The 25,321-nt window shown below is 43.2% G+C and overlaps 1 protein-coding gene across 1 annotated transcript in view; it reads right to left on the reverse strand.

Annotated features, from left to right (window-relative positions):
* The window catches only part of LOC129709397 (histone-lysine N-methyltransferase SETD1B-like), a 96,222-nt gene extending 71,529 nt beyond the window's left edge, over positions 1-24,693 (reverse strand). The window contains 6 exon segments of the mRNA XM_055655724.1: positions 13,367-14,581; positions 22,652-22,773; positions 23,306-23,576; positions 23,778-23,876; positions 24,070-24,224; positions 24,410-24,693. Of these exon segments, the coding sequence (XP_055511699.1) occupies positions 13,367-14,581; positions 22,652-22,773; positions 23,306-23,576; positions 23,778-23,876; positions 24,070-24,224; positions 24,410-24,482 (1,935 nt within the window). The 5' untranslated portion in view covers positions 24,483-24,693.
* Between the last annotated feature and the right edge of the window lie 628 nt (positions 24,694-25,321).

Raw genomic sequence — 25,321 nt, forward strand, 5'->3', positions numbered from 1 at the left:
ACCGTTTTCCAGTCTCTTCCTGGCGGGGACGCGACTATTTCTCCGAGTCGCGTCCTCGCCCCCCACCTCGCGGCCTGCCAGCTGGATCGGAGCGGCCTTTCCTGCCGGGGACCGGGAACCGGACCAGGGCTGCTACAGTGGCGGCGCAGTGCTGGAGTCACCGCAGAGCGTGCGATGCCTACCTGGGTCGCCGGTTGGAGCTCCGAAGCGTTGAGCCGTTGCTCCAACATCGTGGAGCTCTGGTGAGGAGAGCTTCCAACGCGGGCGGCGCTGAACAACATCGTGGAGTCCTGGGGCGCCTTGCAGAGGGTCTACAGCAGCAGTCTCCACCCGGGGCGACCTGCGGACTTTGGAAGCCGCCGACTCCGGTAGGAGGGGGCCGACTCTGGTGTCCACGCCGCTGAGGACGTCCCGCAGCCCCGACGTCGGACTTACAACACCCCGGCGAGCGGTCCTGAACATCGGGCCGCCCATAGCGGCAACTGCGGAGGGCACGGGGAGGCCCTGACCACGAGGAACAGTGGAGGAAGAGACTGACTTTGGTGCCTTCCCACATAGTGGGGAACTTTGATTTTGCTGTGTGGGGATGTTTTATGTCAAACCCTATAGTGTGTTGTGTCCCTTTTTTTTTTAAATTGTATGGCTGTATGGGAATTTCATTTCACTGTGCCATCTGGCACATGTGATGAATAAATCTATCTTGTGTCTTGTAAGTTGACCAGGCAAATCAATTTACGATCATAGTTCATACACCTTTATGCCGGATTCGATTGGCTAGGACAAGAAAATAATGTCTTGAAAATATATGTGACAGTGAAATCAATTTTATGTACATCGCAGGTCATAATCTCGTAATGGAAAGTGGCATGTCTTAAAGCAGTCTTTTTTAATCAATAAGAAGGTCTTCTGAATCACAGGACAATTATCATCCCAAAGCCCAAGAAAAGCACAGCACCTTGTCTTATTTGCCACCATAGTGGCTCTGACATAGCACTTCATGAAGTGCTTCGAGAGACTGGTGATGGCGCACATTAACTCCAGCCTCCCACACAACATTGTTCTACTGCAGTTGTCCTACCGTCAAAACATGGCAGATGCCTCATCCCTGCCCCAACGCTCATCCCTAGAACAGTTACATAACAAGGCCATATGTATATAGAGTGGAATAACTATTACTAAAGCACTTACATCAGACAGAAAGAAAGTAATTCATTCCACAAAGCAAAGGAAATTGACATTTTTGGGTTAGAGAGAAAAAATATAGTAGAGGCACAGGAGGCTGCAGATGCTGGAATCCTGAGCAAAAAACAAAGTGGTGCAGGAACCCAGCTGGTCATGCAGCATCTAGGAAGGCAATACAATAGACGGGGACGCTTAGAGTAAGGACCTTTCTTCGACCTCAAGACGTCTGAAGTTTGAAGTGTCCCTGCCCAAAATGTCACCCGTCCATTCACTCCCCGAATGCCATCTGACCTGCTAAGTTCTTCTAGTACTTTTGTGTTTTTAAATAAAATTCGACCTTCCTATCACGAGCTACGTGTTAGGGGTTTAATAAGAGATGAATGTGGAATGCAAGTTTTAGCACGTTACTGCGGATTCAACCAGGGTTGCATAATAACAAGAAAGCATGCATACTTGCAACATAGTTCTGCAAAATTTGAGAAGTGAGAAGGCAAGTGTAGAAGGCAAGAACGATCTTATTTACATTATTTTCAGTTTTATCCCTACAGCTACCAATTTTATTTGAATAAAGATAACAAATTCTGAAAACTTTTGCAAGAAGTCAGCTAACTTGTTACGTCTCCATCAACAAGATTTGCAAAGCAAATTCTATACGAGGATGATCTCTCTGCATAAGTTTGTGACACTGAAGGATCTATTCATATGGAAAACTATTTACATCAAACTCCGCACATAGAATAAGACCATAATTCAGAAAGACTTAGACGTGGTAAAAAAAATTCAAGAATGGAATATCAAAATAAAGAAGGTACACAAAAAAAGCTGGAGAAACTCAGCGGGTGCAGCAGCATCTATGGAGCGAAGGAAATAGGCAACGTTTCTGGCCGAAACCCTTCTTCAGACTGATTGGGGGTAGGGGGGGCACGGGGACAAGAAAGGAAAAAGGAGGAGCCCGAAGGCTGGGGGATGGGAGGAGACAGCAGGGGGACTGAGGAAGGGGAGGAGATAGCAAGGACTAACAAAATTGGGACAATTCGATGTTCATGCCCCCAGGATGCAGACTCCCCAAGTGGAATATGATGCAGACTCCCCATGCTGTTCCTCCAATTTCCGGTGCTGTTCGCTGTGGCCATGGAGGAGACCCAGGACAGAGAGATCGGAGACGGAGTGGGAGGGGGAGTTCAAGTGCTGAGCCACCGGGAGGTCAGCTTGGATATTGCGGACCGAGCGGAGGTGTTCGGCGAAACGATCGCTCAACCTCTGCTTTGTCTCACCGATATAGATCAGCTGACATCTAGAGCAGCGGATGCAATAGATGAGGTTGGAGGAGATGCAGGTAAACCTCTGTCGCACCTGGAACAACTGCTTGGGTCCTTGAACGGAGTCGAGGGGGGAGGTAAAGGGACAAGTGTTGCATCCCTTGCGGTTGCAAGGGAAAGTGCCCGGGGAGGGGGTGGTACGAGAGGGAAGGGAAGAATTGACAAGGGAGTTATGGAGGGAGCGGTCTTTGCGGAAGGCAGACATGGGGGGAGATGGGAAGATGTGGCGAGTGGTGGGGTCACGTTGGAGGTGATGAAACTGACGGAGGATTACTTTTTGTATGTGACGGCTGGTGGGGTGAAAGGTGAGGACTAGGGGGACTCTGCCCTTGTTGCGAGTGGGGGGGGGATGGGGACAGAGAGCAGTGTTGCGGGGTATGGAAGAGACCCTGGTGCGAGCCTCATCTATGGTGGAGGAGGGGAACCCCCGTTCCCTGAATAATGAGGACATTTCAGATGTCCTGGTGTGGAACGCCTCATCCGTGGAGCAGATGCGGCGTAGACGGAGGAATTGGGAGTAGGGGATGGAGTCCTTACAGGAAGCAGGGTGGGAAGAAGTGTAGTCCAGATAGCCATGGGAGTCAGTAGGTTTATAGTGGATGTCGGTCAGATGTCTATCACCTGCAATGGAGATAGTGAGGTCAAGGAATGGTAGGGAAGTGTCGGAAATGGTCCAGGTGTATTTGAGTGCCGGATGGAAGTTAGTGGTGAAGTGGATGAAGTCAGTCAGTTGTGTGCGGGTGCAGGAGGTGGCACCAAAGCAGTCGTCGATGTAGCGGAGGTAGAGGTCGGGGATGGGGCCCTGGTATGTATTGAACAAGGATTGCTCGACGTAACCGACAAATAGGCAGGCATAGCTGGGGCCCATGCGTGTGCCCATAGCTACGCCTTGTATTTGGAGGAAATGGGACGAGTCGAACGTGAAGTTATTGAGGGTAAGGACCAGCTCCGCTAGGCGGAGGAGAGTGTCAGTGGCCAGGTATAGGTTGCTTCTCTGGTCGAGGAAGAACCGGAGTGCTTTGAGACCATCCTGGTGGGGGATGGAGGTGTAGAGTGACTGGACGTCCATGGTGAAGATGAGGGGGTGAAGGCCTAGAGAATGGAATTCGCGGAGATGACGGAGAGTGTCTGAGGTGTCTTGGACATAGGTAGGGAGGGATTTAACCAATGGGGATAGGATGGAGTCAAGGTATTTGGAAATGAGTTCGGTGGGGCACGAACAGGCAGAGACAATGGGTCTACTGGGACAGTAAGGTTTGTGGATTTTGGGGAGAAGGTAAAATCGGGCCGTGCGGGGCTGGGGAACAATGAGGTTGGAGGCTCGGTCGGGTAGGGCATTGGAGTTGATGAAGTCGGTGATCAAAATAAAGATACTGAGTTAGCAACCAAATCCAGGGGGGCGGAAAGAAAGGACAATTTAAGATTTTGAAAGCACAAGGAGAGATTTAAATTGTCAGCAGAGTGACAGTGCAGACAGCTGGAATGTTTAAACAGCTATCGGGGGTGGATTTTTAAAAAAGAAAACACATTTATCTTATATTAAAATACTTGCTCAGTTAGGAGGAAAACTAACACAATTTTGTAGAGGCCATAGAAATATTTGGAACACAGAAATAAAACATTTTGAAATTCACGTTTCTATGTTTCAGGAAAAGACAATGTGGCAAGAGTGGAGTAAGCGGCTTTATTTAATTGAGTTTAGAGATAAAGCACAGAAACAGACCCTTCGGCCCATCGATCCCCGTACACTAGCACTATCCTACCTACCACGGACAATTTGCAATTTTACCGAAGATGAACATATGAACCTCTATGTCTTTGGAGTGGGGGAGGAAAGTGGAGCACATGGAGAAAGTGGAGCGCCTGGAGAAAACCCACACGGTCACGGGAACTCCGTACATACAGCACTTGCAGTCAGGTGCTATCGAAGGCCTCCGACGCTGTAAGGCAGCAACTCCACCGCTGTTATTTGTATGGCTGTACGGTAATTCAAATCTCACTGTATCAATTGGTGCATGTGACAATAAATGTGACTTGACTTGAACGTGTCACAGTCTGCCTCTGCGGGTGAATTTTTGGGTGAACTAAAGTCAACGCAGCCATTAAAAAATGCATCAGGACAAGAGTAAGAATTTCAGCGAAATGTGAGAGGAAAGGATGCAGGCACAAAACAGTGGAAGCAGACAAAATAAGCTTTTTCTCAGCAGACTTGACTGATTGTGTAATTTACATGTATTACCAGTAATTCTTTATTTTCAAGGTCATTTCATTGGACTGTATACCAATCTTTCAAGGATTTCTAACTGAAATTATCTCACAAAAAAAGAATTCATTGGAAATTGGCAGTCTGGAGAGGCAAAGTAGGATTAGTGCAAGTGGATGTTTGATGGTCAGTGTGAATGTGTTGCGTCAAATAGTCCGTTTCCAGGTCCATTCATTAGATGCGTTTTTAAAACTCAAAATATACAATTTTGGAACAGTAATTTTTATATCTATGTGTGTATTTGAAATCCACCTTAAATTGACTATGATAGGGTAGGGAGGAAATGCAGATGCTGGTTTAAACCGTAGATAGACACAAAAATCTGGAGTAACTCAGCGGGACAGGCAGCATCTCTGGCGAGAAGGAAGGGTGATGTTTCGGGTCGAGACCCTTCTTCACACTGAGCAGTTCTATCAGCTTTTTGTGTCTATCTACGTAAAGGTGACACAGCTGGTAGAACTGCTGTATCACAGCACCAAGAGACTAGACTTCACATGCTTTCTGTGTGGAGTTTGCATGTTCTCCCTGCAACCGTGTGGGTTTCCCCAGGTGCTCCAGATTACTCCCACATCCGAAAGATGTATGGATTTGCAGGGTAATTGGCCTCTGTAAATTGCCCTTAGTATATTGGGAATGGATGAGAAAGTGGAACATAGAACTAGTGTGGGCATGCACTCGATGGGCTGAAGGGCCCGTTTCCATGCTGCAACTTTAAACTACTACTGTGAAACACACAAAATGTTGTTGCAGAAGAAATGTGTCTCAAAAAGAAAAACATACTAGAATTAAGTACAATCTCAAACTACTAGAAAAAAACTACTAATGAGAAAAAAACAACTTATTAGCAGTAATGAACGGTAATAAATATACTGAAGGGTTATCAAGAACACGGTGCATATTTCAAAGTGTGATATTTAAAAGGCTCCACTGAACACAAGCAACTGCATTGTATTTACTTATGTTTAACAGGGGATATTTAAATGTGTTTTGGCATTCATTCCAGAGGAGACTCACAGGAAGACTACAAGCTGTAGCCAAGGAAGGAAGATATATTATTTCCATATTATATTTTGAACAGATAGCCGTCTTTACCCATGTGTATTTATTTTAAAAATACACAAGGTAAAAGAGAAACGGAAACGTTTGATGAGTTTAATATTAAACAAGGAACTGCAGATGCTAGTTTACAAAAAGAGAAAGGCAGTGGAGTATTACTCAGCAGGTCAGGCAGCTTCTCTACACAATACAATACGGTTTATTTGTCACATTGCACATAAGTGCAAGTGAAATGAATATGTCAGCAGCGCTAGAGAACATAAATAGTATCCCAACCTGAAGTGTCGTCTATCTATGTCCTCCAGGATTGCTGTCTGATGTGCTGGTTTACTCCAGTACTTTGTGTCTTTATTTGGGTTAAATATTATGTGATTTAAAAAAATGGTATGGATTGATAACCATAAAATCCTTCCAGTTGATCTTCAAAATTAGCAAGCCAGACAGTGCGGGATGCGCAAAATGCCTGGGAATTGCAGTGTATCCTTCATTGGTGCACTAACAGGTGCAAGTGTATTCAATTGGGCAGCACATGACAAAGGGTTTAAACCATTAGCACAACAATAGAGGAGGTTAATAGAAATTCTTAGTGATTTTCCAATCAGATTCCCGTTTGTTGCACACTTCCCAATGGCAGTTGCCAGCAGGAGTCCAGGAGACAGGGAAGGTTGTCAGAGCAGTGAAGAACATCTCTTCATGGCTGCCATGAAACAGCTGCAGGACAGGCTGCCATGATGGCGAGGGAAAATATTTATAGTCGGGATGCTATTTATGGGGGAGAATGTGCGAGGTAAAAACATGTATCTTCAATGGGCTTGGTCAAAGTACACCCCAACCAACGTATTGCTAAGAAGCTGCCACGTTGGGTCCAGTGCCACTGCCAGGCATGGACCATCATGCTGCTTGAGTTCACACCAGGTATTCGAGAGTTTACAGTTTAAACATACAACATGGAAACAGGCCCTTCGGCCCACCGAGTCCATGTCGACCATCAACCACCTGTCCACACTAGTTCTATACTATCCAACTTTCTCATCCACTCTCTCCACATGAGGGACAATTTCACATTAACCTACAAACCCGCACACCTTTTGATGTGGAAGGAATCACACCTGTGAAGGGAGAACTTGCAATCACCACACGTCAGCACCCGAGGCTTGGATCGAACCGGGGTCTCGAACACTGTGAGGCAGCAGCAGCTCTAACCAGCTGTGCCACGAATTGTGCAATGATACAAGAGATATGGTATTAAATTCTAAACTGCCTCTGACAAATGCAGACTGGAGTCACTGATCTATACAACAACACGGACTGCATAAGTCAAGTCTCTCAGCCAATCTGCTACAGAGCTTACCCTTTGTTTTTTCAAGATATAATCGCAGGCCACAGGTTATTCCTTCACAGGCAGAAATTAGATGTTAAAATACAGAAATCAGAGCTGCCCACCAGATTACATCACCAAATATGTCCGTGTTACGAAAAAGGGAAAGCGGGGATCACGCTTGGACCACTAATCAATCCAGATATATTGTATTATTATTATTATTATTAAAGCTTTATTTCAGACACAGGTCCATATACACATCAAACAGTACAAAGAATTACAAAGATACATTAAGAAATTGCATATTAGCCTAAAATATATATAAGCTATTGCACCAATGCCATCTTAGCCTAGAAGTGAATCTATAGCAGCTTTTCAGAGGGCTGACTAAGGCTTCAATTATGTGGTTCTCCGACTTGTCCAGGCGACACATAAAACTAAACATCAGCTGTCTTAAGAGTGCCTCACAGGTTGGCACCCTAGTGGACACAAACAATTGACTGGCACTATGCCACCTAGGGACTCGAAGTAGCAACCTCATTGCATCATTGTATGCTACCTTAAGCCTCTGCATACTCTTTTTCTTATACTTAGACCACAATTGAGCAGTATATAACGGTGTGATGTAGATTCTGAACAGGGAACACTTCACATGGTCAGAGCACATATAAAACTTCCTTATAAGCAGATATATATGTATAAAACAGATTTTTGAATTACTTGGTCCAGTTTCTTGACATTTAATAATGCAGCATCAGTGACACTACACAGTTAGATTAAAATAAATGATCTACGTATTTTAGGTTACTCAATGAGAGTCTGGCCTCTGAAGGATTGTTTTCTGTCCATTCTGAATTGTGTTGCTATATTTTCCAGACAGGACAAATCACGAATATTCAACAATATGATGACTGAAAATGCTAATGGTAGTTTAGTTTAGTCTAGTTTAATTTATTGTCATGTGTACAGTGACAAGCTTTTGTTGCGTGCTAACCAGTCAGTCGAAAGATTACACATTACAATGAAGCCATCTACATTTGCGAATGGTATGTTAGCATTCATAGCAAAAGGATTTGAGTATAGGAGCAGGGAGGTTCTACTGCAGTTGTACAGGGTCTTGGTGAAACCACACCTGGAGTATTGCGTACAGTTTTGGTCTCCTAATCTGAGGAAGGACATTGTTGCCATAGAGGGAGTGCAGAGAATGTTCACCAGACTGATTCCTGGGATGTCAGGACTTTCATATGAAGAAAGACTGGATAGACTCGGTTTGTACTCGCTAGAATTTAGAAGATTGAGGGGGGATCTTATAGAAACTTACAAAATTCTTAAGGGGTTGGACAGGCTAGATGCAGGAAGATTGTTCCCGATGTTGGGGAAGTCCAGAACAAGAGGTCATAGTTTAAGGATAAGGGGGAAATCCTTTAGGACCGAGATGAGAAAAACTTTTTTCACACAGAGAGTGGTGAATCTCTGGAATTCTCTGCCACAGAAGGTAGTTGAGGCCAGTTCATTGGCTATATTTAAGAGGGAGTTAGATGTGGCCCTTGTCGCTAAAGGGATCAGGGGTTATGGAGAGAAGGCAGGAACAGGATACTGAGTTGGATGATCAGCCATGATCATATTGAATGGCGGTGCAGGCTCGAAGGGCCGAATGGCTTACTCCTGCACCTATTTTCTATGTTTCTATGTTACAGTGTACAGATACATTATCCAAGGGAATAACATTTAGTGCAAAATAAAGTCCAGTAAAGTCTGATTAAAGATAGTCCGAGGGTCTTCAATGAGGTAGATGGTAGCTCACGTTGCACTCTAGTTGTTGATAGGATGGTTCAATTGCCTGATAACAGCTGGGGGAAAAATTGTCCCCGAATTTGGAGGTATGTGTTTACACACTGCTGTACCTCTTGCCCGATGGGTGAGGGAGAAGAGGGGGTGACCAGGGTGATTAAGCTGGTGGCCTTGCCGAGGCAGCGTGAAGTGTAGATGAAGTCAATGGAAGAGAAGTTGGTTTGTGTGGTCGAGGCTGCGTCCACAATTATTCAAATGATTGATGTATCCTTGCTACTCAATGCTCCTGTGTGACTCAAGAAATGGTCCATTGTTGGCTGTGGAAGTCTTGCTAGTTTACTGTTTGTACCCCTTCGTTATCACATCTTCCACAGCCAACAATGGATCATTGTGGGCTCTACCTTTCTTGAGTCATCGGTGCTAGCTCCGATTTGTTCTGTACCTTTTCATGCCTTTATTTTCCCTCTTCCCTGACTCTCAGTCTGAGGAAAGGTCTTGAACCAAAACGTCACCTATTCCTTTCCTCCAGAGATCCTGCAATTACCTTCAGTCTACAGAGTAACCTCACTGGCAACCAACTGTGTGCCTCGACCCACAAACTACCTACTTCTGATTTTGAGTTTGGTAGTCTGGGGCAACACAGTGGTGTAGCACCAGAGACCCAGGTTCAATCTTGACTATGGGTGCTGTCAAGTTTGTACGTTCCCTCTGTGACCGCGTGAGGTTTTCCGGGTGCTCCGGTTTCCTCCCACAATCCAGTCATGCTAGCTTGTAGATTAATTGGCCGCCAATACCAATTAGAAAATCCAAATTATTTTTCCCCTTCCCTCAAGCTCAAGAAAGTGCAGCATTCCCTGCTGCAAATGACCTAGAAACATAGAAAATAGGTGCAGGAGTAGGCCATTCGGCCCTTCGAGCCAGCACTGCCATCCAATATGATCATGGCTGATTATCCAAAATCAGCACCCCATTCCTTTTTTCTCCCTATATCCCTTGATTCCATTAGCCCTGAGAGCTATATCTATCTCTCTCTTGAAAACATCCCGTGAATTCTCCACTGTCTTCTGTGGCAGAGAATTCCACAGATTCCCAACTCTCTGGGTGAAAAGGTTAGAATTCTAAGTCCTAAATGGCCTACCCCTCAATATCTTTTTCATGTCTGACATGTTTCTATGCGTTTCCTGGCTCAAATGATACACTATATCTCCTCCCCCCACACAACCACCCTCCCTTCATGTAATTAGTCAATAAACTCAACACTGACAGCACCAGGGGTCAGGATTGAACCTGCGTCTCTGGTGCTGTAAGGAAGCAGCTCTACCAGCTGCACCATTATGTTGTATGTTGTGTTCATTCTATGTCATGACTAAGGACAATCATCAGCACCGACCAGGACCTGCCTCCGCCCTGTAACCCATCGTGGATAAAACTATTTGAAGAAAAGTTAACACATACAGACACTTGGTTGACCCGATCATTCATTTTGCCTAACACACCTTCTCCCAAAATGCTTAAAAAAAAAAAAAAAAGTTCTAATATCCCCAAGCTCAGATGGATGACAGAAGGGAGTAAATCTGAAACAGGACCAGAGTTAGAGAGAGATCAAATTGCCTCATTTCCAATGGGACTTTTCACTCTGAGGAAATGGGGGAGATAGACAATAGACGTTGTTTATCTCCCCATTTCCTCAGTGAAAAGTCCATTGGAAATGAAGCAAGGGCACTATTTAGGATTGAAATCGGAAAAATCTGATAGTGTTCAACCGAGACTGAATTCCTATAGAAAGGGTTGCAATGAAGATTGTAATACAGGAGCCTTGAAAAAGCTTAGATGGGTTCCCATGTCCTAATGGTGGCAAGGTGGCGCAGCGGTGGAGTTACTGCCTTACAGCACCAGTGACAGACATAGTTCGATCCGGACTATGGGTGCTATCTGTATGGAGTCTGTAATGTTCTCCCTGTGACCGCAGGGGCTTTCTCCGGGTGCTCCAGTTTCCTCCCACATTCCAAAGGCGAGCATGTTTATAAGCTAATGTTAATAAGCTGCTGTAAATTGTAACACTATCCCTAGTGTGTAGGATAAAACTAGTATTCTATTGGTCAGCATGGACTTGGAGGGTTGGAGGGCCTGTTCCCACACGGCTAAACTAGATAAATAACAGAAACCCAAAAGAATCTCAACATCAACATCCTCCAAATTAAAACTTAAAGTTATGATTCAAGTTTAACTTATTTGTTGCAGTTACTGACTTCCCTACACGTTTCATCATACTGTTCAAGAGTTAAATATTTAAGGAAATCTGACTTGCATTAGGGGAGATTTTAATTACAACAAGGTTTAAAGTGAAGGATCCTGTTGAAGAATTCTTATGGGCCTGTCCGACTGTAAAAGGTAATTCAAGAGTTCTCCCGAGTTTCCCCGGATTCGAACTCGGAGAATTACGGTATCTGCCGTTAACGTTACGAGCCGCTAAGAGACGTCCCGAGCTCCGACGTACCCGCTACGTACATTCTACGTGCTTACCACGAGTTTGATTTTTTTTTAAACTCGGGAGAGCTCTTGAATTAGCTCGTACAGTGGGACAGGGCCATTAGCAAACAACATTAATCTCCAGCCTCCATTATCTTAGGAGTAAACGTGTTTAGGAAGGAACTGCAGATGCTGGTTTATACCGAAGATCCGCTGAGTTACTCCAGCATTTTGTTTCTATCTTCAGAGGAAAGGTGTTTATTGCTCCTGAGGGAATACTGAATCCTGCAATTACCTTCAGTCTACAGAATAACCTCACCGGCGACCAACTGTGTGCCTCTGTAGTCACTCTGTTATGTTATCACGGTTACCCACTGAACAAAACTAAAAGAAATATTCAGAAAATCCTGTTGAAGTTGACCAGAGCCCATTTCAACCTCTTCAGCTCATTGAAACACAAACAGAGTAGGTAAACGAGGATGAAGTGCAGGCTCAATTCACAGCAGAGTAACTGCCTTGCAGCACAGACACCCGGGTTCAATCCTGACCTCGGGTGCTGGCCGTATGGAGTTTTTGTTCTCCCAGTGACCGCGTGGGTTTTCTCCAGTTACTCCGGTTCCTAACGCAGCTCAAAGACGTGTATGATTGTAGGTTAATTGGCCACTGTAAATTGCTCCTAATGTTCATGGAGTGGGATAACATAGAACTACTGTGAACGGGCGATGGACAGTCGACATGGGCCGAAGGGCCTGCATTCTAGATCTTTCAATCACTCAATTCCACGCCACCCCTTCCATTACATTGAGTTATGGTGCTGAGACAAGGTGGCTTCTCAAACCATGGTAGGAAACAATGACAATAAAATCAAAGAGAGAAAGAATACTTGGGACCTCTGAAGGATCGTAGAGGAAATACGATAATTGATAAATAAGAAATAGTATCCTCACAATACAGCCATTCATGTTATGGAATCTCACTCTTTCAGAATTTACAAAGCATGATAAATCTGTTGACAATATATATATAATGCCCAGAGATCTATAAATCTTTAAGTTTAGCAATTACAACAACTTTGATGCTGTTAAATTTCAACAGTAATATGACTCGGATCAATTTCCAAATGATGCCCTTAGCATGGGGCACCAAGGATAAATTGATATCCATGAGATTTTTTTAAAGTGATTGATGATATGAACAATGAAAGAACAACTTAACTTTTCAAGTGTGCCAATTTGGATTATAAATAGTGGAAAGAATGTGTCCAGGTTACTGAGTAGGTTGAAAGAATGGCAAAAATATGGGATATTGAATGAGGAATGCAGAATAATTCACATTAAGAATGCCCAGAGAGTGGTGATAGTGGACTGACAGATAGAAGGAAACAAGACTGAAACTTGCAATTAAGTTCCTACGTCTGAAGAAAGACTACAAGGATTTTTACATTAGGAAATAATTTGGAATAGAGCTACAGTATTTGTGAAAAATGAATTATGAAAAACCTGGCACAAAGTGTCAGTGAGAAGTGCCCAAAAGAGTGGAACTAATGGATTAATTCTTGTTAAAAAGGTCAGCACAAACAGAAAGGATCTGAACACCAGCAGGTTAGTGGAACTCCAGACACATTATGCCCCAGACTGAACTCATTGGAAAGCAATGCCAATGTCTGCTGTATCACATTTAACCAGGATTTCTAGGATTAACAAGTCCTTTCCCTTTTGGCTAAGGCAGCTGCCACTGTAAATCAAAAACACAGACAAGACACCACATTTATAATACTATAAAGCACGGCTACTGCAATATGTTCCATTTGGACCATAAATTGACATCATCAACAAAATTAGGATCAAATTCAAGAATACCTCACAAAAACAACCAGGAATCCAATACTAAATAGCTTGTTCTCTGTTCCGCTGTACAATAGTTCTAACACAATGCAAACTTATGCAGCAAAAGTGGTTTACTTACTTCTTCCAGTGCATCTGGAACAGGCGCAGGTTCAACGGCATCTTTGTTGGGTTCACAGCTCTCTGTTTTAACTGCAGGAGTCCTACTGTCTGACGATGTGGAAAACCTACTCATCTGACTAGACTGGTCAACGGGTGTCATACTGGCCTCCGACGTTGACCGTGAGCTTTGGTTCTGTTGAACAGCTTCAAAAACAGGATCCTCGTCGTCGGAGTCTGGAAGAGGAGTCGGACTGACGTCCTCTAGGCCAGTGCTGGATGGCCGCGAGGACGAAGTAGGACCTTGCTGAAGTAAATGAGTGTTTGACCCTGGAAGTGGCAACGGAGAAAGCTGAGAGGAAGAGGAAGATATGGGACTGTGCTCCATTTTGATGTCAATATCCGATTCTTGGTCAAAGAAGGGAAGCTTTGTCCGTTGCTCTTTCAAAAGCATCTCAATACGAGAATCCAAACTGTTGAGTTGAATGGAGCTACCTGCTGATTCAGGTGTAACGGGTTCAGGAGTCACGGCCCTTTCTGGAGATTTGGTCGAGGCAGCAGGAGTTTGATCGTTTGAGACGGTGCTTTCCACAGGTGGAACCGGATCTTCTGCTTTTTCCTTGGCGGGCGCAGTGTCCATGTTGGTATTATTGTGCCCGAAAGCATCGGACGGTAACCCAGGTCTCCTGTAATCATGGTCTCTGGACCCCTGACCATGGTGCTGATCCAAAGTACGGGAAAACACTGGTTGGGCAGAGTGCACGCTCTGGTAGGGAGAAAAGGCTGACTGATAGTTTGTCCCGGACTGGCTGGCTGAAGGGTTGTGAGAGTAGCATCCACTCTCTGAACGAGCCGACTTGTAGGTGTTAACCGGAAGCTCAGCACCTCGATACGTTCCCGTGTTATGCGAGTAGTGGTGTCCCAGTCTCCTGAAGGAATCTTGATAATTAGATTCCGGTCTCCTAGACTTGTACCCGCATTCTTGCGAGTATGAATAGGCTGGCGTGCTCTGCCGACTGGAATAGCTGGAATCCTGGGAGTAAGGAGTTCCCATCCGTGGGGTATGTGGCGTGCCTTGGGATGACTGCGGCGTATACTGGCTGTACGAATTCGGTGTGTCTTGGTGACAACTGGAATAAGCAGTATCGTGGGAAAAGGGGGTGCTACTGTTGGGGGTTAAACACGGTCCCATGGGAAGGAAATTTTCACCAGTTCGAGGCTTCTGGAGATCATTGACCTACGGCAACGAGAAAACAAATGAATGTTTTGACCTCAACAACTTTCTGAACTAACAACTTAACAAATTCACACATTATGGTGCAATTGAATAAATATGATGAAATTGATTACTCTTTAAAAAATAAAAAAAGCTTTAAATTACTTGTACAGGCCCACCACCAATTTTCCGGCACCCTTGGTTTCAGAGCATTGCCATATTATCCGTTTTTCCGGACCAACAGAGGTGGTGGCTGAGATAGCGGCCCGTAAAGTCAGCCACGGATGTCGGCTATGGGAACGGATTTGCCAGCTCTGGCTGGGCCAGAGTTCCAGAGCCCCGGCTGCAACCTCCAAATTCAACCAGTTTATCGGCCACAGAGGTCCGATGAGGATGAGGCCGAGATCGGCCGCCTCACGTGGCCTATGTACCACATTTTTAGCAGGACATCTGGGGGTGGAATTTGTCCAGGTTAAAGGAGAGGCCAGACCACCAGCTGCCGGAAAATCTGCAGTGGACCTGGACCTATATTAATATTTTTCTCCCCCAAATGCAACATAATAGGCCCATGCTGGAAATCAATTGAATGATTATTCACTTCATTACTTAATAAAGTAGCTAAATCAAAGACATAGAACATTGAAAAGTAGCGTATAAGAACCGGCCCTTCAGCCCACAATGTCCATGTTGAACATGATGCCGAGATAAAGGCTGATCCATATCCCACCATTCCCTGCATATCCACCTGTCTTCCAAAATCCTCAAACCCACTATGGTATCTGCCTCCATCACAATCTCTGGCTGTACATTCCAACTTAAAAAGTTCTTCCCACATGTCCTTTAAACTTTGCCCCTCTTGCCATAGCTACAGCCACTCCAAAGGTGGGTCTTAGAAGACGTCCAACAGGTAGCGTTGCCAGAGCTTTTGATATCCTGTTGCTGGTGGTTTAGAGACCTATAGCTCTTACAAAGAACCTACAAAGAACAGGGCCAATACTGTCAGGCAGAATCAACACCTGCCCTTCCAAAGTGTAATGTGGCAAATCTATTATAACGGGCTTATCACCTATTTAATGATTTCTGATGAATTAAAAGCCAATGCCCATAATAATGGTGATAGAGATTTGTAATTGGTCAGTAAAACAAACCAGGCAACACGTTGATCAACTCAACACCATCTGGCATGGACACATGGTCTTCTTCTGCACCTTAATTTGCTGTGGATTTATGACTTCCCCCAAACTCCCACCAACTAGCCTGGCTACAATAAAAATTAGCACTGCAGGAAATTTGAAATGTGAACTTATGCTCAACTATGGCCAACCATAGAGTATTTGTTTTTAAACTATTTACACATTAGAAAAATCCACATATAAATCTGCTACGTTTCCAAGTCAACTTCCTAATGAAACTGCCAATAAATAAATTAGATTGATTAAATGAAATGCTTTAAAAAATAATAATTGAAAATGCAAGGTAGGAACCGCAGAAACCCCAAAATCTTAAATGTTTTCTGTTAAATATTTAGTTTTAAATATGAATCAACTGTGAATAAAATCTCAAGCTTCATTAGATATATTTCTACAAATGTTCTATTTTCATGATTCTTGAAAGTGAAACTAAATCACATTCCTGAGGAAATTCCTGAGATTTAAATCTAATTACCAAACACCACTACTGCACTCAATGAGAAAGTTTGTAGGAACATTGCTTCAAATGTTCATTCTGTTTCATGTTAATGCTCATTTCCTTATCTATTAATGGACATTCATAGCAATCAAAGATCCAAACTTATCTACTCAGCTCATTACATTCATTGAAAAATCGATCCAACTCCAAATAGCTGATCTTTTTGCACATAATTACCCAAAGAACAGAGTACAACTTTTCCAAAATATTGAGTCATAGAAACTCCGCTCTTCTACCCACCATGTTTGTGCCAAACACTAAGCACTGATTAATGCAAATCCTATTTGTCCCCCCTTTCTTGCATCCTCAGCAACTCCCCACACTATTACCCAGTGATAACCCTGCAAATTATCCAGCCACCCACCTAAACAAAAGGCAATTTGCAGCACTTAGTTGACCAACTAGGTCCGAGAGGAAACTAGAGCACACAAGGGGAAACCCATGCCGTCACATGCATAATCAACATATTCAGCGCCCAAGTTCATTGACAGTCCAGTTCACTGGAGGTGCGAGGCAGCAGTACTAATCTCTGCCACTGTTCCATCCCACAGTTTGATGCCTTATTTTTCTTGTCACTAGTGTCAGAAAACTACTCATTATGGCACAGTGGTGCAGCAGTAGAGTTGCTGCCTTACAGCACCAGAGAACCAGGTTCCATCGTGCCTACGGGTACTGTCTGTATGGAGTTTGTACGCTCTCTCTGTGACCACGTGGGTTTTGTCCGGTTGCTCCAGTTTCCTCCCATAAAGGCATGCATCTGGCATTGGTAAATTGTTCCTAGTGTGTAGGATAGAATTAGTATACAGGTGATTGTTGGTTGGCATGGGCCAAAGAGCCTGTATTTTGGCTGTATCTTCAAACACTAAAAAAAAAATGTCGGTCAGAAATCAATGGTTTTAACTGGAATTTCCCAAAAATGTAACAAATCCACATAGCAGGCATGAAACTGTTTTAATTTATAGTCTTAGTTCAGGTTTTTAGATCAGTCATTTCCTTCTTTAGCTTTGCTCCCCTCCCTATCTACTCTATTTGTAATAACACAGTTCATAATCTCATCCAGGTGAGATCTCTTCCGTGAGTATTTGATCACGATGAGGCATAGTTTAGTTTAGAGATGCAGCGCAGTAACAGGCCCTTCGGCCCAGCGAGTCCATGCCGACCAGTGATTACCCCATACACTAGCACAATACTACATTCTAGGGACAATTTACAATTTTACCAAAGCCAATTAACCTACAAACCTGTACGTCTTTGGAATGTGGGAGGAAACTGGAGCACCCGGAGACAGCGGGCGGCATGGTGGCGCAGCGGTAGAGTTGCTGCCTTACAGCGAATGCAGTGCCGGAGACCCAGGTTCAATCCCGACTATGGGCTCTGTCTGTACAGAGTTTGTATGTTCTCCCCGTGACTTGTGTGGGTTTTGTCCAAGATCTTTGGTTTCCTCCCATGCTCCAAAGACGTATAAGTTTGTAGGTTAATTGGCTTGGTAAATGTAAAAATTGTCCCCAGTGGGCATAGGATAGTGTTAATGTGCGGGGATCACTGGTCAGCGCGGACCCGGTGGGCCGATAGGGCCTGTTTCCATGCTGTATCTCTAAACTAAAGCCAATGCTGTCACAGGGAGAAATTGCAAACTCTGTACACTCAGCACCCCTTGTCAGGATCGAACCCAGGTCTCTGGCGCTGTAAAGCAGCAACTCTACTGCTGCGCACTGTGCCACCAAAATTAGCGTTTAATCTTGATCCTGCAATGTCCATAATCAAGTACTTTCTAGTATGAAGGGGATACAAGGAACTACAGATGTTGGTTTATACAAGAAAAAAGGCACAAAGTGGGTATCATGCAGCATCTCTGGAGAACATATGTGATGTTTCAGGTCAGGACCCCTCTTCAGACTGATCTGACTTTCCTGTATGGGTCTCTGTGAATTCCAGTGTAGGAACTTATTGCCTCTTTAATCCAGGGATAATGTAGGTTTTCACTCCTTCCCCAGAATAAATCAATTAACTTTACACCAGTTAGTTGTGCACAAGATCTACATACAGCAACAATGCCACTGCGAACTTTTCATTATTTAATTAACAAGGAACAACCATAAAACTGGCATCTTATATTGACTGGAGATGCCAAACTACTGTCATTAAAAAAGAAAGGACATAGAATGCAAAATGCGATTTGTGGTATTAGGTGGAGGGGCGAGGGGGTTGTTTTTGGAGAGTTATTTGTATTGATGTAATTCATTTGCCCGAGGGAAGATGAAAGGATCGCTGTTCAAGGCCATCTTTCAAGGACTCCATTTTACAAATCCAAACAAACCTAGAATTTGCTCGAATTTCAGTAACTATTTCTTCGTGATCACATTTTTCTTAAGACGGTTTAAACATTATTAAATCGTCAATGGCTCTCTCTCACATCAAAAGGCACGGACAAGAAGTTAAGGTTGACATGGGTTTTAAAAAAACTAAACCCGCGATACGAAACTGGAGCACTCAACATTTTAGTGGATATAACTGGAGATAGAAAAAAGATGACAAATTTGACACATAACTTTCGATATTGTTAGTTGGCAATTCCCACAACCATTACGAGAGACAAGACCAAACAGACTACTTTTTCAACAAACATGGGAAAAACTAACTTAGACCCTAATCATTTTCAGAGACTCCATGATGCACAGAAAAACATCCATGGTTAAGTAATAGTTAACGCTCTGCCTAGAATTAGTAAGTGACAAAACACAAATATAAAAGGGAATTAAGAAATAGGTTATTAGATTCAATTATTGTATCTGTTCTTACTAGTTAAATATTGCAGAATAAAATATTATGTTATCTCAGTAAAGCCTTTCTTCTTAAAAAATGCAACATTAATAATAAATTATTTCACATTCATTACAATCTCATGAAATACTGACAGACTCATTCATACACATGGAAACTGGCTCCTCGGCCCAACATGCCCCATCTATACTTGTCCACCTGCCTGTATTTGGCCCATATCCTTCTACACCAATCCTATCCAAGTACCTATCTAAATGTTTCTTAAATGATGCAATAGTACCTGCCTCAACTATCAGCTTGTTCCATACACCCACCACCCTTTGTGTAAAAAGGTTACCCCTCAGGTTCCTATCTTTCTCTCCCCTCACCTTAAACCCATGTCCACTGGTTCTCAATTCCCCTACTCTGGGCAAGAGACTCTACACAGTTTCCCAAGCTATTCCTCTCATGATTTTGTACATCTCTATAAGATCGCCCCTCATCCTCCTGTACTCCAATGAATAGCTCAACCTCTCCCTATCGCTCAGACCCTCAAGTCCTGGCAATATCCTCGTAAATCTTTAATGCACCCTTCTCAGCTTGACAACATCTTTCCTAGAACATGGTGCCCAAAATGAACATAATATTCTAAATGTGGCCTCACTAATGTCTTATATAACTGCAATGTGACCTCACAACTTCAATGCTCAGTACTCTGACTGATGAAGGCAAATGTCTTCTTTAAAGACAAATCTTTTGTTGGCACTGATAAAATACAACAATATATTAATGTGGTCTTAAGATTATGATAGAGTGTGCATGTAATGGACAAATGTGCTGGCCTTTAAAAGTATTTTTCTTTAGAAAAACAGTCTCTCCGAGAACATAAACTATATGCATAAAGAATAATCATGTTTGCCTCAATATCCTTTCAAAGCAGCTTGCAACTGTAAATATGCTATTATGCACACACAATACATATAATTATTTAAAAATGTAATATAATCTTACCCATCAGTGAAATAAAACCTAATATAATAAGATAGGCTCTGCAGCTATGAAATTTTACTAAATTCTTATCTTAATCTTAAAACTTTTATCTTTTCTTTTCTGATTTCTCAAAGGCCGACACTCGAACCAAGATGAAACTTCAGAATTACTGACAGGTAAATAAGTAACTCCACCAAGATTATTAGGGGTTTAGCAAAACAAAGAACAGAAACAAGCCTACTCTTATGTCACCCTACATCTACACTTCCAAAATAAGTTGTTGGATTAGAAATTAGCAATGGCCAATTTTCCCCTTCCTAGTGCCACACACACGCGCGCACACACTCTTAACATCCACAAAATCAAAAAAAATATTGGCACAAGTCCACAAAACTGCAACATACAAAAGTATAAATGCACGATCTAACATTTCATGCTAATTAACCTTCACAAGGTATGTCTGTGCGAGTGTGCAGAATTAAACACAATCACGAGAGCGAATGGTCTTGAAGTTTTATTCACCTTTTCCAGATTCAGGCTTAAACTGTTAATGTTATACTTTTAGTTGCAACTGATATTGAACAGGCATAAATGTGAGCAGCCTCAGACCTTAGTAATATTGTTTTCCCCATTACAAAATCTGTGACATGACCCAATAAGAAACATTCCCAATGCCGATACTAAAATGTGTCATTAAATAAAAAGCATGTTGTGCATATTATAGGAGCAGTCTGGTTATTAGGTTCAAGCTAACTCAATTGGAGAGAGTCAGCACAAGATACGTTACAGGTGCTGTACTGCTTATTTTGGAGAGACTGGATAACATCCATTCAATATCTCCAACATTATAACAGCTTGTGAAGCTGCCGTTGATGATGTTCATTTCTCCAGCAGACAAGCTTCACCTTTTTTCTAAAAAAAAGGTCACATCAATATTTTGCCAGTTTCTTCAGTAACAGCTAACAGAGTGACACCTGGTATTCTCCAACCACAAGCTCCTATTAATTGGCCACATCAGATGAAAGAGCTGCTTGAGGTTCCAAAGTTGGTCCCATGAAATACCAGAGGCCAAAATGCCACTAACTACTTCCATCACACAGTTCCAGGCATCATGTTATAGATATACAGCGGCTCTGAAGTAAAGCAAATTTCCAAACTAACCTTGTGCCAATGACCCATGTATTCCATCTATCTGATTAAAGGCTGAGAAAATATTTTAACCATAATCAATTTGGAGCAAGACATCTTATGTCACAAATATTCTGTTTAATAATTTTTTTTTTTCATGTATTAATACTTTCCCATTAACTATGAACACAATCCAGTTTGAAGAGTATTGCTACCTCAGAAACTTAACTCAAAACAATTTGATGCTAATTGTGCATTAAAGCTTTTTTAACCTGTTGCCTCCTGAGCTAATATTAATGCTTTAATGGTCAAATTAGATGTGTACAAAAGTTAACTAGATTATTTAAGAAAAGTAGGGGGAAAATGTTTTAAATAAATTTGGAAATTCCCTGTGATACAGTAATTGTGCAGGATATCAGTAACACAGTTAGTTACCTCAATATCACTTTTAAAATGACACGATGGTCTGGATAGCTGTATATCAATAATGTCCATTTAAAAAAAAATGCATTACCAGGTACAGTACTGTCAAAGCAGAAAATTAAAAGAAACCTTGATAGCAGGTACTATCACAACGTTTAAGAAACATTTAGACAGGTACATGGATATGGTAGGTTCAGAGGGATATCGTAAAATCCTAGTGATAGGAGCAGAGTTAGGCCATTCGGCCCATCAGGTTTACTCCACCATTCAATCATGATTGATCGATCTCTCCCTCCTCACCCCATTCTCCTGCCTTCTTCCCATAACCTCTGACACCGTACTAATCAAGAATCTATCTATCTGCCTTAAATATATCCACTGACCTGGTCTCAGACTAAAGATATTCCTCCTCATCTCCTTCCTAAAAGAAAACTACCCCCCCACCCACACACATCAGTCTGAAGAAGGGTCCCGCACATGAATACAGTGGGAAACATTGTGTGCATATCCTTCTGTGCACACATTTCTATCAATGGAACCCCCCCCCCAACATCTTAACGTGCATGTCAAGAGTTTGATTTAAAAATAATAAACACCTCAAAATGATTGTTAATAATTCTTACCATGTATCAATAATTTTATATTCAGCACCTTATTCTGAACAAACAGAATCTGACAATGTCCCATTTTAAAGGAAAAATTTGAAAATTATTTAACTAAATTCCCATGTTATAAATCATTAATTCTTTCAGAACCATTTTATATCCATCACAACGTGGGAATCAAGCAGAAAGTCCCGTTCCTAATTGTCAATCTCTGCCCCAATAAAGAATTTGAAACATCTATCAACTAAACAGTGCTAAGATTCACATCAGAGTTGGCACTAAATGTAACTCTAAATATTCTCGCATGCGTTTGGTGAGAATCATTGATACGCTCGCATTGAAAACATGATTCTCTGCCTTCCTGCACCCGGTCTAAACGATTGCATTAATGTGACATTAAATGGCACAGTTGGGGTCACAGCAACACATTTTCGCACCATTTGTCAACCGGCAGTATATATTTAGCTGCAAACTTGGTTTTAAAAAAGGTCCATACCTGTCCAAACTCACTGTTTATTATGGGAGACGAGTCAGAAAAGGCATCGGAACCGACAGGAAGTGTCTGCGGGGTGAAATGACCGCTGACCAGTAACTCGTAGTACCTCATCCGATGTTCACCTAGAGAACGGCAGCATGGTGATCACTACCGACCCTTCAGTGAAAAAACAGACTTAAATCCCGACATGACTGCGCTGCTCGCCGACTAAACACACGCGACACCCCTCCGTACTAAAACAAAACAAGCGACACCCCTCAGTCTTGAATCAACATATTGATCTTAATTTTACGAGACTGTTGCATTTATTTTTTAAATAATCGTCTCGACTTTATAAAACAAACGTGTCGCGAATCATATCAAATCAAAACAACGCGATTCAAAATAAAACCATCGGTCATTCATTCATGTATCAATCTAACAGGTTACCCGAAACACACAGGATGGGAGGATTTTACAAATTGCAGCAGTCCCAGTGTCTGTTTCCTAGCAACATTAAACAACTTGCATTTGTGTGTACACGTGACTTGCAAACGCCGTTAAAATCAGTCAATATTACATATTTACATGACAGTCTCGGTGATAATATGAGCATGACCTTAGTGACACCCAATCGGTTAGAACTCAAGTAAATAAAAAGTAACTTTCTTGCACCTTTGGTATCGAGTTCCACATGGATGATGTTTCCCATTACGGAAGTGCTGTTAAGGTGCTGGACTGTATCTTTGGCTCCCTTCACTGTCGCGAACACCACTTTCGCGATTCCCAGATGCTTTTTATTCTTGGGGTTGTAGAGTATTTCCACCTCTTCCACCTCGCCATACTTCTTGCACATGTCTAAGAGAAATCCCTCTCGAATGTTGTCGTTCAGCTTTGCAAACGTTACCTGCTTCGGGGGTACGGGTCCAACGTAATTATCGTCGATCTGTCGGCACCAGGGACACATTTAATCAAATGTATTCTCTATCTCTCATCAAAAAGATATTTTTTATTGGACGTTTTAATATTTATTTGCCTCTGCTCTGGAATTACAAGGTAAAACGTTAGAGTAGCACGCAATTGACTTAAAATAATGCTCAAGTCGTGAAGGGGGTGGGGACCACATCCTTGATTTTCATGAACTTACTTTAAATTTTGGAACAGGCAACTCAATTTCTTTGCTTTTGGTCCACATGCGTCCAAGGCGAGGGTCTCTGACGATATCAACCGGCGGAACACCGGGATTCTGTAACGTGAACGGGGCGGGAAAAAAGTTGTGAAGAACGTGTAGCAAACTGAAGATGTATCAGTTTAAGAGCACCTGACAGGACAAACCACAATGTAACTTTACTCGCTTGCAACATTGTTAACAATGGCAGCATCCAGCAACGAGAGACACAGAGAGAGAGAGAGCACACAAGTGCTACAGGGATACTCACGGGAAGACTGAAATGTTGTCCATGATAGCGGTAGAGTTTGTGCTGTCCCTTCTTCAGCGCCGGGTCAATAATCAACTTGTAACTTCGCCAATGGTGACTTTTCTTCTCTGCTGAACTCCCTCCTGCGTGGCTGTGCTCCATCCCATTGATCAAACCTGCAAATGGCAATTAGAAAAAAACACACAAGATTGCAAAATGCCCCGGTGCTGCAGAATATTTATTTTTACTCGGCTTTCCACCGAATACGTTGCACATTAAAAGGGGAGTGGAGGGGAGGGAGGTAAGGAGAGGAATCTAAGCTGGCTGGACCATGAGAGAGAGAGAGAAAAAACAATCTCACTTGAACTCTGTTTCTTGCCATGATCTTCGTGTTGCCTCGGTTTCTCTTCAGGTCTCAGCTCTTTGAAAGACATTGTCGTCGATTGCTACGGGTTTTGGACCGAACGGCGTGATCTGGAAAACAATTACATGTCGCTGATGAGATTACATTGTGGATCCCCTGCCTCCTTTTTTACGAGCCAACACATATTGTGTGCTTCTGCTCAGAGTGCGTATCCCACAATCCACCCGCCTGCTCCGGGTAGACTAACTAGCCCTCCATTCCCTCCGCACATTCAACGCCTCTGCTAGCAGCGGTGAAATACAATACGTACCGTCGGCCCACTCGGCCGCCCCAAACGATTGCAACATTTATATTTGCAACAATGTCACACTTGGCGCGCGGCATGAGTCGGTGCCCGCCGCGATTTTCCCGGCTCCCACAACTCACTCACGGCAATTCTGAATCAGGATTGGGAAACCGCGCCATGTTTACGTGGCGTCAAATTGAGTCCCCAAACAAGATGGGGAGAGAGAGAGAAGTGGTTCAAGTTGAAGCAGCACAATTGTGTGTTAACTTCCACATCGCCATTGCCCGCGCTGCCAGGCGTCAGGCATCCGCCGTCTGCACAGACTGAGGGGAAGGAGGGGGGAGAGATACGGGCCGCTCTGTCACACACAATGGGGCAACTTCCCAGTGGTTTGAATGGTTGGCCGATTTATTTTCTTCTTCTTCGGCTCTTAAAGGTGGTTGGCGACGGCAGCCAATCGGGAAGGGTTTTACATGAGGATTGTGGGGGTCGGAGTGAAAGGTCGCTGAGCAGAGGCTGAGAGTGCGCTGTGTGTGTGTATTCAATGTGAGCACTGCTAGCACTAAGCTGCAGCAGCAGTAGGGACAGCGCTGCTTGTCAGCCAGCCTGCAACACTTCTCTCT

Source organism: Leucoraja erinacea, chromosome 25, assembly GCF_028641065.1.
Source record: "Leucoraja erinacea ecotype New England chromosome 25, Leri_hhj_1, whole genome shotgun sequence".
NCBI lineage: Eukaryota > Metazoa > Chordata > Chondrichthyes > Rajiformes > Rajidae > Leucoraja > Leucoraja erinaceus.